The following is an 18624-nucleotide window of genomic DNA, read 5'->3' as shown; positions in this document are numbered from 1 at the left end:
GACTTTTCCATATTTCCCCCTAATTCATACAAGGGAGAAGGGGAATCCAAGTTAACCAGCATACTCTGCTGTATTTTCTATTTTCAACCAAAATATACTATCTGAAGCTGAAAAAAGTCAGTAAAACTTTATATTTTCCCCTGGAGGAAACAAATTATGAAGAGTTTTGTCTATACGTAGGCTGATATGCTTCCTTTTTTCTTACCTTCTTCATTCATTCTTCATTCATTTAACAAATAGAGAATAGCTACTTTGAAAAAGCAATATGATCAGTATTATATATAGGGTAGGGATTCTTTCCCTTATGGAGATTACTGCTTACAAATCTCTCATTTAAATTAACATAAAATAATATAGCAAAAATCCTTAGTATAAATTTTCCTTTTCGTAAAAGGAGGCAGTAATTCTAAAAATTTGGATTTTTACATTTCAAATTTTCCTAGAAATGAGCAACCTTTTTGGATCACTTGAAAATGTGATGAAAAATGTGTATGTGTATACAAGAAAGTCTTTCATTGATCACTGCTCAATTGAGCCTTTCTCAGATACTCCTCCAATCTTCCAGCTTGCAGGTGCTTAGAAGTTGGAACATTGGGTTGGAACATTGTAGACAGTGAGGGTCAAAAGGCCAACAGTAAAACTTAGTGGTACTGCCTGGCATGGCTACACCCTGAGTTATTCTCAAAGCACAGTAAAATGAAAGCAAGCTAGTGCTTAACATGGGAAATTTGATTCCACATACAGAATAAGGCAAGACCTTGGTTGCTTCAGGGCTCTGATCCACGAGGTTCCTGGCACTTATATGCTCTCACGGTGGAATTGTCTCTGCTTCACTGAGTGCATTCATCCCACATTTCCTGGCAGCAGGAATTTTCTTAGACAAGTTCAGTTCTAACAATCCAAACTCTTGCTACCTAGACAATCCTCTCTCTTCAAATCCTCTTCAATATATGCACTGTCAATTGAAATCCTCATTATTTTTCAACATAAAGTCACATTCTCATTCTTATCCTTTTTTCTTTTTTTTTTCTGGAGACACAGATGGCCCTTAGAAATGAACCCCAAGTTATTCACACTCTCTAGGGGTGTGTTTAGCTCAGTTTTTCAAAACTCTCTGCACAGGCAAAGATTGCATACCACACATAATGTTCTCCCCCATAAAAATAACAAAATAGGTTGTAAATTCCTACTAAGGGGGCAAAGTTTAGGAATAAAATAAACAGTTCTATTAAATCAGATTGAATGTTTTATCCTGATGCTTTCTTATTAATACACAACTTTGTAAATGACTTTAAGAGTTTCAAATTATATAGGCTCAATTCAGCAGTGATCAAAATTTAGCAGTTTAGAAAAATAAAAATAGTTCAGGCAGTTTTAGTGAATCAGGAATTGAGGTACACTTGAGGTGGGTGGTTCTGGCTCAGGGTTTCTCATGAGCCTTTGGTCAAGATGTTAGCAGGGCTTACAACCATCTGAAACCTTAACTGAGGCTGAAGGACCTGCTTTTAAAGAGGCTCACTCACATGCCTGACAAGTCAATGCTGGTTATTGGCAGGTGCCTCAGTTCTCTGCCATGTAACACTCTCTGTGGGGCTGTACAAGTGTCTTCATGATATGGCAACTGACTGCCACCAGAGCAGGTACTCCAAGAACATGGCGGAAGCCACAAGGTATCACACCTAGCATGAAAAGTCACATGCAATTTTTTTCTTGCAATATGTTATTGGTTGCACAGGTTAGCCCTCACCAGAGTGGGAGGGCACTCACTATACCAAGGTGTGAATACCAGGAGATAGGAATCATTGAAGTTCCTCTTAAAAGTTGTTTTTCAGACATACCAAATTACACATATTTCCTTTAGTCCTCCAGCTTGATTTTATCTACATCAATGATTCATACAGAATATAAGTGCAAAACTATGGTTTTCACTTAAAATAGCATTGCTTTGTGTGCTTGCTTTCTGTTGCTAAAATAAAATCCCTTAGCTCCATCCCAAGTCTAAGTGTTTGTAAGTATTCTAAGTATTAAGTACTCAATATTTCACTTAGTTCTAGACTCCAGCATTCTAAAGAGACATTGAAATTTGTGAAATAGTTATAGGAAAATGTTACAACTAAAAGATTTGATTAAAATTCAAAGAACAGGGCCTCCCCTGGTGGCGCAGCGGTTGAGCGCTGGGCTGCGAAGCTGACCGCAGTCTCTGCAGCGCCAGTTCGATCCCTGGCCACCAGGCGAGGGTCCCACATGGCGCACAGACCTCTCCTGCTGCCCCCTGCTCCCCTCAGCAGTGTACTTCGTCACTCTGCCTGTTCTACTCTCCGCTCTGGCTCTGGTGAATTCTCTCACCCTCCTGCGCTTCTGACTGTACCCAGTGCTTGTATAAATAAATAAATAAATCTTAAAAAAAAAAATTTAAAGAACAAAACTTACTGGGCAGCATTTAGCTAGGTCAAATAACCTGAGTGATATCTTAAACATTATATCTATGATGTGACTGATTCTAATATTTTCACAGAACAAATGTTTAATAAGTAATTATTAAATGGACAAAATAACAATTCATTGAGGATAGTTACATGTGAGAGAGAGGCAAGAGTAGCAGATGGCCTAGTCAAGTGGCTTCCAGACATGGCTCTACTCCTACTTAGTTCTGTAATTGTAAACAGGTTTCTTAAAGCCCCCAACCATTATTTTCCCATGTGTGAAATGTTGGTTGGTCTAGAACTGGATGATCTATAATGCTGTCTTTAGCTCCAGAAGTAGCTGAAGATATGAAACCCCTAGCTATACATTCCTTCCAATCTGGCTGCTTCTAAATTCATTTTACAATTCTGCCCTAACAAGGTCAATTTTCTCTTTTATTTTATTCTCTTTCAACAACCATTCTGCATTCCTCCATGACTGTGTTTTATTCTTTTGACACTCTTTCCATTGATATGTGCATTTTCTTGGTTGCCCTTTATAGTACCCTGGATATACTGTCTTAAATGTGGGTGAAAATAAAACCCTATAGTTACTAAGATGGACTCTGATTGTTTAGGATTCATTTTGGTCATGCTGAATCCAGCTCAAACCTTAACTTCAACATGTTTTCCCAAGAATAGATGCTTTTTCTACTGGTATCTTTCTTTCTTCATTTAATAAGTTTATTTCGGCCTCACAGGAGTGAACAAGGTGAACACTATCCCTGCTTGAGTTGTTTTAACTTTTTTCTATTTTTCTTTTCTACCCTTCCTATTTTCTCTGTGTTTAGGTTATAGAATTGTCAGAAGCCACAAATAAAAATGTCTACAGCAATCAGGCAGGTAATAAAAATGAGTAAAGCAACCACAGGCCCAATAGAGCCTCTCTCTCTATTCCCAGCAAATACATGACATATGGGTAATGAGGGACAAGATAAAAATTGAATTGTTTAATTGTTTAAGTCACAATTATTTCTGCACGTTAAAATGAACCCAAAAGCAGTTTGCTATTTCAAAGGCAGAATCCTAATTCTGCAGAATCCTAATTCTGTGTAGTTCTGCATATTGGGCAAAAGAGTCAAAACCAAGATTTGTGTTTTGGGTCCATGCCAAAAAAGAAAGTTAGCTCAGATGGCAAAAGAGGAAAGGGTACAGCAAATGCCAGTTGTAAAATTCAGAAAATCTCGTTTCCCAATGCCATGCAGCAGCTGTAAAATGCCATACCCCACTCCCTCCTTGAATGATACTGCTCTTAGAGTCAGTCCCAGGGCCACAACGCTATCTTCACGTATCATTGGACATACCTTGTTACTAAAGAACCTTCTCATTACAGCATCCAATCCTGGTTAATCTTTGCTTTTCCTAATGCCGCCTCAGAAACAGCGTCCAATCCAGAACTGATCCCCATCCCTCCCTCTCTCCCTAGAGTCCTAGAGACTCCTTTGGCGGGAACCTAAATCCTACAAGATTTAGGTATCCACGCTTCCTCTGGAGTGTCCTTCCTCTGACTTTGCAAATAAATCTGATGTATCAGATTGCAGGCTTCTTCCTAGTGGTCTCTGGTTGATCTGGCTTTAGGACAGCTTAGTACCAGGATCTCTAATGGAATTTCATGAACTCTACTAAGCATCTTTTCAGATTTACAAATTTCAACAGTTAAAAACAAAGATAAATGCCTTCTACAATTGTCCTATTTACACATTTCTAAGAAGCAATTCACCCCAGCTCACAAAGCCCTAACATTCGTTTAAAAATGGCTTTAGTCATTTTATCTGGTTCGCTGAAATTTCAGCGAATTCAGTTTTAAATGAGCTTAAAATAAGAATTCCTGAACTGCATGAAAATGCAATAGACAGGAATGTGTGGGCTTTAATCTCTTTCCGTGGTTACTGCTAATTCAAGACCCACGAGATCAGGTTGGCATCATTGTTACAGGCTTCTTTAGGAGAAGTCCCAAGTTTTATCCATGTTTTTCCAGGCGCCCCGCCCCCATGCATAAATAATGGGGTGACCCTAGTGTGTGTGTGTGGAGGAAGGGGTTGCGATTTTCGCCTTGATACCGATGCACGCCTGGCTTCAATTCTGAGAGGTCAAAATCTTGTACCTTGAAGCAGGTGATGCTTTCGCCCCGGGTCTCTGAGGAGAGCTCCCAGGGGTCTCGGAGAGGACTGTGGGGCTCCTGGGGCGTGGGCCGCTTCGGGGCCCCCCGACTTCGGCCGCGCGGATCCGGAGCTTTATCCTAGTTCCCGCGCTCCCGCTAGGTTTCCCACGTTAACCACTCCGCCGCCCGGAGCCCACCTCCCGCGCGCCCCAGAGGCGCACCTCAGCCGGGATTCGGAGCCCGGAGCCCGGGTCCAGGCCCGCCCCCGGGCCGCGGCGCCCACGCCCAGAGCCTTCCGCCCGCCCGCCCCGGCGCAGTGCAGCAGAGCGCGTTCCCGCGCGGGCTGGCCCGGCTCGTGCGCACGCGTGCGGGGCCCCGCGCCCTCCTGGAGGGGGGGGGCGGCAGGGGGGATCCACGGGGGGAGGGGAAAGAGGAGAAAGCGGCCGCGTCGCCTCCGGCGGGGCTCGCGCTCGCCCTCGCGCTCGCCCTCCGCCTCGCCCGCTCCCCGCGAGGGGGAAACGCTTTCTCCCGGCATGCAGCGGGAGGAGGGATTTAACACCAAGATGGCGGACGGCCCGGATGAGTACGATTCCGAAGCGGGCTGCGTGCCCCTTCTCCATTCAGAGGTGAGGAGCCGCGCCGAGCGCGTTCCTCGCCTTGCGGCCCCCCGACCTTTTGCCCCTGGACCCGCGGAGGCCGGCGGCCTGCGCGAATGGGGGAGGGGAATATCCCGAAGTTGGGGAAGCAAATCCAGGCCCGAGCGCGGCGGCGAGCGGATAACGGGGGAGGAGATAGCGGGGCGGGCCCGGCCGGGGCGGGCTCTGGGACGCAGCCCCGGGCTGTGCCTGGAGGACAGGGGTGGAGGTGTGGAGGGCTCGGCTGTGGAGCCGGGCTGCTCGGGGAGCCCGGGCGGCGGGGGCCTGGTGCTGGTCTGGAGCCGCAGTTTGAGAGGGATGTGCCGGCTCTGCTCCTCCGAGTTCGGGGGCGACGAGGAAACGCGTCTGGTTTTGATTTCTTCTCTTTTCTTTCGCCAGGGTGAATGACGGTATCTAATTCCTCCCCTTTAGCCACTGTGGGGAGTGTAGGGTAAGAATATTCTTTCATGGACAAAGTGATGTCCGTCCAGGTTATGCCGTAGGCAGCAGCTCAGGGCGCCTTGTGTCGGATGTTGGTATTTGAAGCTTTGTCCTTAAGGCATTAAAAAGAGAGGTCAGAACTTTTGGGGCTAGAGTCACGCTTCCATTAGCTTATCCCAGTATCGATTTTGTTTTTTTTGTTTTGTTTTGTTTTGTTTTGTTTTGGAGCGGGGGAAGACAGTGCAACACGTTTCCCATCACAACATGAGTATCTTTGCATGTAAGTAAACAGTGCCGGCTCCAGAATCAGAACAGTGTGTGCTTGTTTACCTCTTAGTTTATAGCTGAGCTGGTGCTCGTTCAGGTCTGGAAGCAATTCTTGATGCATTCCGGTTTTTAATGATCCACGACCACGTGCGGATCAGGCAGCCGGAAAGCTTCCCGAAGAACGCCTGTAGTTTTGTGAGGTTTAGGGATAAGATTATAGGTGTTTTGGAGTAGGTTGAGCAAACATGAAGTCTTGACCTGCTTACTTTGCACTGGAATGATTATATTTCTGGAATTTGGCTTGTATCATGCCTGAATTTAATAAAATGTAAATAAATGTTTTAAGTTAATACTCAGCCATCCTCTCATCACTTTGATTTATCAAAATATGTTGGACAGTGCCTTAGGAATATGCCTAGGCCAGTCTCAGTAGAAAAGGCTACTTTGGACTTATGACAGTAAGACAAAACATTTTTTTTTTTAACCAAAGTGATAACATTTTCAGAACTGGCCTTGGCGCTAATTCTCTTTAGTTCACACTGAGGCCCTGAAAATATGTCAAGAAATAGACAAAGTAGTTTTCAGATGTTGCACTGAAAATGTTGCTATGGACTATTTCTGTTCATCTCGTCCTGTGAAAATATTTCATATATTTATGTTCTATGTATTATACAGTATTGCTCTCCTAAAACCTTTGCTCTGTGAAGTAGTATGTTGTTCGCTACTTTAAGAATAATTTTAACTTGTACCAAATTAAGATATTGCTTGGTACAATGGAATGACTGTAGACTTATATTGACCAGTCTTTAGGTTGCCATTAATAGAATAGTACTGGGAAAATTGTCATCCATACATTGAAAGTGAAAGTTGATATAAATGATGTCTGCCTTTCTTTCCTTTTTATCTAAGGAAGATCTGATTAGGTGCTTTGAATCTTGAGCTCCTAACTACATTGTCTTAAGGTCTTTGCATTTTTCCTGTGGTTTCTGTTTTCAACTACTGGTGCTGACTTGGAGTTTACATTCTTGGGCAAACTACTTTATAGTAATGGAATACATAATAATAGGTTATTGTGAGGATTGAGATACTGTGTATTTTGGTGTTAGAATCATCAATGTTTTTAGTTTTTAGCAGTGTTTTCAGTCTTCCTTGGAAAGAAATCTCTTCTCTTTCTTGGTGAGCAAAAAAAAAAAAAAAAAAATAGTACTTTCAACCCCATTTTGGAGAGAACATAGACTTTGGTCACACAGACCTGGGTTTCATTTCTGGATTTGCAGTAGTTAGTTAAGTGACCTGAGACAAATACTTAAAGCTCAGTTTGTTCATTAGAAGATGGAAGTGTTGCCTAACCTCACTGGCAGTAACGGATCAGGTAGACTGTGTTCAGGTTGAAGAATGAGCATCATGCTGTAGGTGCTCAGATAATGTTATTTCTCCGCCCCCCCCCCCAGGAGTTACCCACTTAATAGGTTTTGATAAATGGTTTGGAAACTTGTGTGGGTTTTAACTTAGTGTAATAGGGTCTTGTGGGAATGTTTTATTTTACTTTTTATATTCAAATTTAACACTGGCATAAAATAAGTTTTCACTGTTGAATAGATGAATTATTTATATAATAAATGAATTAGGCCTGGCTTAAACCGCCTGTGAGTATGCTAACTGCTCACTGTTTAAAACCTTTCTTAAGGAACTATATAATTAGATAAACCATGAATTCTTCTTTTTAGAGGTATTTGCAGTCTCTGGGAAAACCTTACTTTTTAATTAATTAAATAATTTATACATGTAGTTAGTTATTTAAACACTTATCGTTTTGGGTCAGATACTGTACTGAACTATTGAGACTTTGGGATTTTTGTGGTAAATTCAATGAGAGACAGTATAGAGTACTGGTTAAGAGCCAAGATTGGTGACACACTGAGAATCACTGTTCTGCCATGGTCAAATTACATTTGCAAAATGGGGTTAATAGTACTTACCTTCTAACAGTTATTGTATTAAGTAGAATGTGTTTCAAAAGCAGTTTTTACAGGCACACAGTTTGCCAAGCACATCTAACCTTTTAAAGGCCCTGACTTATACATACAGTCCCTGTCGTACAGTGACTCAACATGATTTTTTGTCTCTGTGATGATATGAAAGATACATGCATTCAGTAAAAACGATACTTTGAATTTTGTTCTTTTCCTAGACTAGCAGTATGTGGTACAGTTCTCTTGGTGATGCTGGATGAGTGAGCTATGGCTTCAGTCAGCCATGAGGTCACAAGGGTAAACAAAGATACTGTATAGTATCTTTTACTTTTAGTACAGTATTCAATAAGTTACACAAGATGCTAACACTTTACTATAAAATAGATTTTGCGTTAGATAGCTTTTGCCCAACTTTAGGCTGTGTAAATATTCTACACACTTTAAAGGGAGGCTAGACTAAGCTATGATGTTAGATAGGTTGAGTGTGATATGCTATGATGTTAAGTCGGTTAAGTGTTAAATGCATTATCACGTTACCTTTTTTTAAGATTTATTTTTATTTATGCAAACTAGAATTGGGGTACAGGCCAGAGTTGCCAGGGGGATGAGAGGATTCACCAGAGACAGAATAGGGAACAGAATAAGCAGATCTACTGAAATATACACTGCTGAGGGGAGCAGCAGGGCAAGACATGAGAGGTCTGCTTCCATAGGTGGGTTAGCTCCCTGGCAGGGCACCGAACTCTTGTTGCAGTGGCTGAACTCTTGTTGCAGTGGCTGACGATAGCTTAATAGTGCTGAGACTTAACCCCTTGCACGACCAGGGAGGCCCTCTTTACCCTATTTTTAATATATGATGAGTTTTGGGACATAACTCCTTGTAAGTCATGGAAGAATCTATAGTGAATGATGATGCTAATATTTTGCTTTCCCATAAAATACGTATTTTATCATAATGGAAGAAATTAGAGGTTATTTGGAAAGAGTTAAACCAGATTATCAGGGGTTTAGGGTGCTAATCACAATTTAGGCTACTGGACAGTAGCTACTCTTTAGTTTCTTTGCTTTTAAGATAAAGAGGCTAGCCTAGATAACCACCTAAGATTTCTTCAAACTAATGTTCTGATGGCATGCTGTAAGATTTCCCAAGATTGATAGACTTTACTACCTTTTTAGTACAGGCATTAACATTGTTCTAGATTATGTGGGTGAAAATAAAATAAATGGGCTAGCTCCTGCTCTTCAGAAGTTAATGATCTAGTTCGGAAGATAACATGCATATAAAATAAGTAAGTGCTGAATTAAGTAGAGTAGCCTATAAGCTGTGTCAGATACCTGTCACCTACAATGGTTAGCATAAAGACTTTGGTAGTGGGATAGAGACCATGCAAGTCCTGCTGACTTACTATCACCAGTTTTCTCTTTCACCCATTACTACACCCTCAGTCAGCCATATCAACTCCTTTATAGAGTGAGGTCATACAGTGGTACCCCCTTCTGCCAGAGTATTATTATAAGGGGCTCTCTCTTTCAGTAAGATGTGATTCAGAGCTTTGAACTGGATTGCTTTTATTATTTAGGGCTTTCATCTCTTGCTTGCTTCCTTTCCCGCCTCAATTTCAAGACTTCTGTTACTGCCTTTTCTCTAATTTAGATTTTTTAATGCTTACTTTTTTTTTGTTTAATGTTAGTTTTTTTCCATTTTCATGCCTCCTTTTTTTTAGAACACTAAACTGAATCATAACTATGTTTACTTACTGTCTTGATTTTATAAATTCTATTTTTTGAAGTTTTTCTATAGTGAAAGTTGATTTTGTTTTTTCCATTACCGTTTTTAATAGAAAATTTCAAATTTTGTTACTATTTTTTTGTCATATCATGTACACATATCTATGTGTACACAACTATAAATTAAATATAAATTTGCTTCCAGAAAGCGGATAGAAAATCACCTTGAAAATTGCTTTTCTTCTAAAAGATTGCAAGCACATTCTTTCTTTTTCAAAGCATAGCCTTCTCCAAGCTTTAGAGTTTGGTGCCTTTTTTGAAATTCAACGTAATGTTATAGGCCATATCATTGTAATTTAAATTTTAAAATACTGTACCTTAAGCATAGTAACCACAGAGTCAACATGTATATAAAATGAAAATGCAGTTCATTGGTGACCTCAGGGATTGCGGCAAAGTTAGAAGTTGAAAATGACAGACTTGTAGAACCAATCAGTTGTACTTCTTTGTGAGAAATGCCATTTTACTGTTTTGACTTCTTGTTTCATTTTGCTAATGTTTTTAACGAGATGTTTATCCCAAGAATATTTATTAAGAAAGAACTATGACGTGGGTAGATATAGAAGCATATAGAGTTTAAGTGTGAGTATTAGTGTTCGTCTGCTTGAGTTTAAAGTTTCGTTTTGCCATTTATTAGCTATGTGACCCTAGTCCCAGATAAGTTATTAGACTATGTCCAGTTTTCCAGACTAAATTGGGGTATGTAATAATAGTATCGATATATCATGAGGCTGTTGTGAAGATTAAATGGGAATATATACTTAGTACCTTCATAAATGTTAGCTGTTAATGTTGTGAGAAGTTAGTAATGTCTCAAGCAGTAGAAATTTACATATATTAGATATGGGAGCAACTGCTGGGCTAATTAAAATTGGCTATCTGGGGATTGAGGAGAGGACAGGCAGAGAACACTGTATTGTATTTTTTTTTCCCTTAAAGATATGTGCTTTGATATGAGCATGTAAGTGTGGTCTTTACACTTTGCTGGGCCACAAAATAAGTACAAAACAACACTTGGTGATATAGGAAAGTTTATGTTAGACTTTCAGATTTCTCAGGATAGGCAGAGGTGAGTGAGTATGAGAGAGAGGGAAAGGGACCAGGAGGGGGAGGGAGGGGGGAGGAGGAGGAGAGAGAGAGAGAGAGGGAGGGAGGGAGGGAGGGAGGGAGGGAGGGAGAGAGAGAGAGAGAATGCATGTTTGCAGAATGTCCACACATTTTGTTAAAAATTAAAAATGTGTCTTGGACTTCCTTTTTTTAGAGAGTATCCTAAGAATACGTTAGGGTAATTAGGGTTGGTTAGTTAGGTGTCTTGGCAGAGTGTATTTTTAACAGAACCCCTCATAAATTATGTAATTCAAAAAGATGTTATTTCAATATAAAGATTCTGGGAAGTTCTCTTTTAGGCATCATCTGATTTCAGTATTATTTTATGATTAGATTCTGTTACAGTCATGTCAATATTATATCTATAAAATGAGCAAGTAAAATTTTTGCCCAATGGAACAATTATCCAGGTGTAGGATAATCTTCTTAATGTAGAGCTACAGCAGCAAATTAGAAAAGTAAAGTGAAACTTCAGTCTTTTGTACAGGAGATATTATGAAGACCTTAATTTCCTAGTTATAGAGGGTGAATGCTTTTCATTTTTTGTTTACTCCCTGAAAACTTGTCAAATGATTTATTCCATTTTCTATGGTTAACACACACTAAATGTGAAATCTTTATTTTACAAATCAGAACATTATAGTGTTTTAGGATCATCTTTCAGATTATCAGTGATTATTGTTGAGGGAAATGGAGGTGATTGGGCTAAATTTACCTGAAATTTTTTTTGTGTGTGTATCTCAAATAGCTTATGTTTATCAGTTCTTTTATACTAAGAAAAAGAAAAAGAAAAATAACTACTGATTGCCATCTTACTGTTGTATGCCCTAATTGTTTAGTTTTTAAAAATAACTTTCTGATGTTGAACTTTTGTTAATTTTTTAAAAAGATTTAGTGAAGGATGAACAAAACTGGCTGAATCTATCCCCATTCTCATGAAACAACAAAAACCAAAACAACCCTTCTGTGAGCTGAAGACAGAATTTGCTTGTTGTGTTAGTTAGAATTTGGGGATTGTGAATGTTACCAACTCTTTTAAAGTTTACTCAGGCAAAAACTGGAAGATACAGACTTACATAACCCTTTCCTGCAGTTGGACTGAAGGATCACTGAAACCCCAGCCGAAAATGTCACCATGATTTTGTTTTCTATCCTAATTTCTGCTTTGAACTTGATTTTCTCCTAAGATAGAGCAGCTTTTTCCATTGTGGAGGTGAATAGAAACATGGATGCCAGTTTGTTTTTTTTTTGGGGGGGGCATATATCTAACATCTCAGCTTACCTTTAGAAAGAGATTGCACATCTTTCGTTATTCTACTTTGGAAAATGGCATTGACTTTCCCTGATTTATATTATGTGCTCATGCTTGTGACCATGGGCTAGGACACTGTAGTTGACAGTAATTGCTTGGTTGAAGTTGGAGGAGCGGTTTCTTTTAAAGAATGGATGTTGGCATGTAGTTTGTAGGCCATATAGTCTCTGTAGCAACTGTTCAACTCTGGTAGTTGTATGGACAATATAGAAATGAATAGGTGTGCTATGTTCCAATAAAAGTATAAAATCAGGTGGTGGGCCAGATTTAGCCTGTGATCTATTTTTGCCAAGCCTGATCTAGAAACTCCAAGAAATTTATGTTAAAGTACACATTTCAGCTTAACTGAATTCCATTGATCAATACCTTCATCAGAACTGGATTTATATGGGAGATGGGTTGCATAAAGTAAAAATGTGTGTGTGTGTGTGCGTGTGTATTAGTGTCTAATGGAGAATTTGGTTAAATGCACATGCTTCCATACACACATCAGAGTTTCTAATTTAGTTTGTGGGTGTGGGGTATGTATATTTTGAAAAATATCCAGAGGTAATTCTGACACACATTCTCATACTTTAACCCCTACTCTCTGATAACGCACTTGATAATGTGTGAAAGTTTTACAGGAGGAAGAAGGAAGCTAATTTTGAAATTGATTGTGTGAGACATTGTACAGTGTGCTTTCCATGTTGTTTCTTCAGATAATAATGCTAATTGCCAACACTTAACTTATATCTGAGCTTGGCACCATAGGAAAGTTTTGTACATGTATTCATTTTATCCTCATTCCTATTTTACAAGTCAAGAAGCTGATGCATAGAGAGGGTGAGTAATTTGTTGATGAGTGGCAGAATGAGCTTGAATCCAGGGGTTCCCTGTTTTTATAGTGCATCACAATGTGATAGTGGTGGTATAGAGTTGATTGAATATTACATGCAAGGTACTGGCTAACTGCTTGCACATTTCCTTTTTTTGCTTTTAAAACCATTGAAAAAAATTCGGTACTTTCTTTTTTAGAGTAGTTTAAGATTCACAGAAAAATTGAGCAGAAAATATAGTATTAACATAAACCCATGTACCACTGCCCCCATACCCACACTTCCTCTCCTGTTATCAACATTCTCCCACAGGGTGGTACATTTCTTAAAGTCCATAAACCAGCATTAATATCATTATCACCCAAAGTCTGTGCATTAGGGTTCACTTTTGGTATACATTCAATGGGTTTTGAGAAACATAGCAACATATATCCACCATTATAGTACCACATAGAATAGTTCCACTGTTCTAAATATCCTGTGCTGCACCTGACAATTGCTGATCCTTTTACTGTCTCCATACTTCTACCTTTCCCATATTATCATGTGGTTGGAGTCATGCATTAGGTAACCTTTTCAGATTGGCTTCTCAATAATAGGCATTTAAGTTTGTCTTTTCATGACTTGTATGTAGCTCATTTCTTTTTAGCACTGAATAATATCCCATTGTCTGAATGTACTAGAGTTTTACCTATCCAGTTACCTTTATTCAATTACCTAAAGTACATCTTGGTTATTTCTATGTTTGTCCATTCACTTTTCACAGTAGTTTTGCAAAGTAGATGTTGTTGAGCTGTTTATATTGGAAACAGACTCAAAGAGGTGAAGTAATTTTTTTTAGGTTCACATCATTAGGAATTTACTCCAAACCCATACTTCTCATTTAGTCTTTGCCACATACATTTATAGGTCAAAAAACAAAATTCTATTTTGCTATATAATAAGACCGTGAGAGTTACTGTCAGTTCTTTTTGTTATTAAAGGGAGTTAATTTCAGTAGTTGCTCGAGGGTCACTTCTTGGGTAATTCTTTGGGAATAATAAAACTATGTTTTCTTAAAAATCCTCCTTTTCAAAATTTCCTCTATTCAGTCCATTCTTTTTCTTTATTGCTTAGTCTAAATTCATAAGTTAAATATATTTTCATTAATAAAATCCCTTGGAAGGATGTAGGAATGTAGGTATGGATTGGAATGAAGGGTTTGGAAATTCATGTTCTTAATATTATCTGTGGCAATTGATGAGAGGACAGTAGTACTTGTTTAATTACTAGATTCCTTAGAGTTATTTTGAAGAGTCCCACTGTTGTTTGTGTATTTCTAAATCTCTTTTGAAAACGTTTTCTAAATGATATTCTATTAGTAGAGTGTTTTGGGGTATATTTCAGGGAGAATAATGTAGTTCAAATGCCACATTCGGAAGTCTGTAACTATATAGTCTTGAGCAGATTACCTCTTTGTGCTTCAGTTTTCTTATCTGGAAAGTGGGAACAATAATAGCACCCTCCTCTGAGGTTTCTTTTGAGGTTGAAGGAATTAATATTGCCTATTATGTAGATTTTAACATGTGTATGTTTTATACACATGTTTTATACACATGTAATTTTAATATCTAAAATTGGAGTTTATGTAGTAAATGATACCTGTTGCTTAGGCCATGTGGTAGCAGTGATTAGTTGTAATTGCTGGTGTATGTGCAGTTTTTGTGGTTTGTATTTAATTCAGTTGACAGTGCTTTCTTTCTAGGGGTGCATTTATACACTAACAGTGTGTTTTACAATCAACAGCATCTTTGATTCTTTGGAATCTCCTCTCTCAAGTTTAGAAGAGTAGTTGGCACATAGTTCAAATAGTTACTACTTGTTACTCTTTGTTTCTGCAGTTCAAGATTATGAGAGAGTATATACACCATTGTTAAACTTGTTTTTACCTTAGTTTATCTCCCTATGTACCTTCACTATAAATATAGTGGTTTCTTAATCTCCATTTATAATTTTGTAACTGTAATCACGAATAAACTGTAGATATTATTTCCAAGGAATTTTTATTGAACACTCATTAAAATATCCGGGAGCATCCTGTTGTTAATTAACTTGATTGGTTTCAGAAATTTCATTATTTAAATGTTTGGTTTTTTTCCTCATTTGTCTTCAGTTTTTATTTGGATAACTTAATGTAACCAAAGTCAAAAAAAAGAATCAAACTTGAAAAAAAATTATAAGCCAGAATCTGGCATTATAACATAGACCAAAAAAAACTTTCCGGTCTATTATCCTAACATCTGACTTATTCTGTATTGTTAAATAATATATGAATTTTCAAGGTATCAGAAATTTAAGCCATAGCATGGGTTATTGGCTTTAAAAAATGTTGATACATTATTGTCAAAGGTTTATATAATGAGGGCACATAGTAGAAGGTAAAAGCATATGTAACCATACTTATATATTTTATATATATGGTTACATATTTTCTTGTTTTTCTTACGTAAATGGTATATATTATGAAATTTGTGTTTGTTTTGAATATACTTTGGACATAGTTCCATCTTAACATACCTATTTTCCCATTCTTTGTAATGTTTAGTCCTGCCTTGTTGAATATGGTAGCCACCAATGACATAGCTATTAAATTTTAATTAATTAAAATGATTACATTTAAAAAATTTTTTTAAGATTTATCTATGATACAATAATTGGGGTACAGGCCAGAGGAGCGGGGGGGGGGTGTCGCTGAGAGGATTCATCAGAGACAGAGTAGGGAACAGAACAAGCAGACTGACTTAATACACTGCTGAGGGGAGCAACGGGCGAGACAGGAGAGGTCTTTTGCACCATGTGGGTAGCTCCCTGGCTGGCTGGGGATCCTGGGATCAAACTTGTGCTGCACAGGCTGCAGATAAGTTCACAGTGCTGTGCTTAACTCCTTGTGCCACCAGAGAGGCCCTAAAACGAATAAAATTTTAAATGAGTGTTTTTTTGTAATACTACTATTTACATCTCAGGTGTTTATTAGCCTTGTGTGACTAGTGGCTACTGTTTTAGACAGTATAGAAATAGAACATGTCCATAATTATAGAAATATCTATAGGATAACACTGGCATGGACAGTTTTTTTAATTGTATGTCTTTTGAAATTAGTTATTACTGCATAACTTTATTGAGGCATATTTTATTTATGATAAATTTAATTTTTTATATTGATAGTTATAGATTCACATGTGGCAAAGAAAAAATGCAGTTCCTTTGTACCCTTTACCTGGGTCCCCCCCAGTGGTGATCTCTACCAGGAGTTTGCTGTTGATACAGTTATGATACAGAACATTTCCATTACCAAAAAAGATCCTTCATATTGCCTTTGCATACCTATACCATCTTCCTTTCAGTTTCTAACTCTCTCCTTAACCCCTGACCTGATAACCACTAAGTTGTTCTCCATTTCTCTAATGTATTATTTTAAAAATGTTACTGAAGTCGAATCTTCTGGTATGCAGCCTTATGAGATTGACTTTTTTTCGTTCAGCATAATTCTTTGGAGATTCATCCAGATTGTAGTGTGTTCAGTAGTTTATTTTACATTGAAGGACATTTGAGTTGCTTCTAGTTTTTGGTTATTGTAGAAGAAGCTGCTTTAAACATTTGTGTATAGGGTTTTAAGTAAATATAAATTTTTTATTCTCTGGAATAAATACCCAGGAGTCAAATTATAAGATCCTATGGTAGTTGTGTGTTAATGTTTAAGCTGTTTTCCATAGTGGCTGTACATTTTACATTCCAACCAGGAGTGTATGAGTGATGTTACCTCTCCATGTCCTCACCAGCATTTGGTAATGCCACTTTTTAATTTTAATCCATTTTAATTAGGTATGTGATAATAAATCCTTGTGCCATTATTTGCATTTTCCTAATGACTAATGATACCAACTTACCTTTTCATTTGCTTATTTGCCATGAAATGTCTCCTGGTATTAGTGTGCTGGGCTGCCATAACAAAAGAGCACAGAAGAAGGGGTAACTTAAATGATGAAGATTTGTTTTTTCACAGTCTGGAGCCCAAAAATCTGAGATCAAGGTGCTGGCAGATTTGATTTCTTCTGAGGTCTCTAAGTTAGAGGCCACCCTGGGTCCTGCTGTGTCCTCACATGGTTTTTCCTTTGTGCACATGTGTCCCTGATGTCTATGTGTATGAATTTTTCTCCTTTAAGGATACCATTGAGTCTGGAGTAGGACCCACCCTGCAGTATAAACAAGGTGCTGAGTTTTCGGGGAAGGGATCTTTTTTGTTTTGGAACTCCTATATAAGATAAACTTTAATGGAAGAGAGAGTACTTCGAAGAAATATCAACCCAGAGGAAGCTGTAGTGTTTATATTGTCCTCCATGTGGTTGGTTTGCAAACATTTCCTTTGAGAGAGGTAACTTTTGGGGAGGGAAAATGCTCTAGTTGCTGAGTTGCAGAAAATAGACCTTTCTGGGATACTGTCTTAGTAGAGAATTCTCAGCAAAGTGTGATTTGGTTTCCCTGGAGTTACTGCGGCCTAGAGACTGGAGGCTCATGCTACTTCCCTACGGGAAGTATGTAAGAGGTATATAAAAGAGCTTTGCAGAAGAGCTGGAAGAAGGGCCTTCCTCTGTGTGTCCAGTTAAAGGTTTTTCCTCTGGACCAAGGTAACACTTCAGAAGCTAGACAGACCAGAGCAGTCTTGAAAAAAGCTCCCCAGAATTGTAAGAATGAGTCATGGTTGAATGAGTTTTTAGCTTAAAAGTTTTGAGAGTTAGAAACTGCTTTAAGTAACTATCAGTAGGATAGGAAAGAGGAAGACTATTGTGGAGGTGAGTAGGAAGAAAAAAAAGGATCACATCCTTTAAAATTATGCTTCTTTTCCTTACTCAGAGCTCTGAGTCCCCATTACCTATTGACCTAGATTCCTAAATGCCTTTGTTTATTCTCAGCTGAAGATGGGATTTGTACATTTTTTCCGGAGATTGTTTACAGCACCTTTTAGGATTTTCAGTGTTTCTTTGCCAACTATATTTGCATTTTTATAATTAAATTTAAATAGCCCATTTACAATGACTTGTGCACTTGACTCATACATTAAAAAAAAAAAATTAACAAAACAATTTACATTACTTAAAAAGTACTACCTCAGAATTTTCCAGAGATAGGAGACATTTTGTGTCTGTCCCACCTTTGTAGGGCCTAGTTGGAAATGTGACCAAGATTTGTTTGGCATTGATAAGAATGGGCTCTGTGTCAGGAGGGGGAGGGAAGGTGACTTCCATAATAAGATTTTCAGTCCAACCAGAGGATATATTAAAAAATGTTAGTCAGAATTGTAGACTTGGAGTCTAAAACTGAGAATCTCGAGTAAAATATGAAATTGGGCATAATTCTGTAATGCAAGGACGTGTGATCCTCAGGCTGGGCGTTTATATCCAGATGCTGTATGTTCACTCTCTGGAAGGTGTTTGAATAAGGATGATTTACCAACTTTATTTATAATAGAGAAACAATAAAAAAAAGTTGCCATTTTAAAATGGAGAAAATATATGGAAATAAGAATGTGTTGTCATTATTTGTTTCCAATATTAGATTTGATATTTTTGCCTATGCCACACACCATGGAAATGAAAAACCACAGTTAGACTATATCCTTAGATTATTGAAATACATCATAATACATCAGAGGTTATAATTTTACAAGTTTGCTAGATACAAAT

The 18624-nt window shown here is 38.3% G+C and overlaps 1 protein-coding gene and 1 long non-coding RNA gene across 8 annotated transcripts in view; one reads left to right on the top strand and one right to left on the bottom strand.

Moving 5' to 3' along the window:
* The window catches only part of LOC119247483 (uncharacterized), an 85890-nt gene extending 81070 nt beyond the window's left edge, over positions 1–4820 (bottom strand). For 6 of the 7 annotated variants that reach the window (XR_005125765.2, XR_005125767.2, XR_008552197.1 and 3 more), the window contains exon 1: positions 4567–4777. This is a non-coding gene — a long non-coding RNA (uncharacterized LOC119247483). The other variant, XR_008552198.1, reaches the window with a different exon arrangement.
* Positions 4821–5043: 223 nt separating this feature from the next.
* Positions 5044–18624, top strand: part of ZDHHC17 (zinc finger DHHC-type palmitoyltransferase 17) — a 57858-nt gene continuing 44277 nt past the window's right edge. Inside the window, exon 1 of the mRNA XM_054696196.1 lies at positions 5044–5189. Coding sequence (XP_054552171.1) covers positions 5097–5189 — 93 coding nt within the window. The 5' untranslated portion in view covers positions 5044–5096. The remainder of the gene's footprint in view (positions 5190–18624) is intronic.

The sequence above is a fragment of the Talpa occidentalis genome, unplaced genomic scaffold, assembly GCF_014898055.3.
Source record: "Talpa occidentalis isolate TD23 unplaced genomic scaffold, MPIMG_talOcc4v2.1 talOcc4.16, whole genome shotgun sequence".
NCBI classification, from domain to species: domain Eukaryota; kingdom Metazoa; phylum Chordata; class Mammalia; order Eulipotyphla; family Talpidae; genus Talpa; species Talpa occidentalis.
This window is presented reverse-complemented; position numbering and strand designations above follow the sequence as displayed.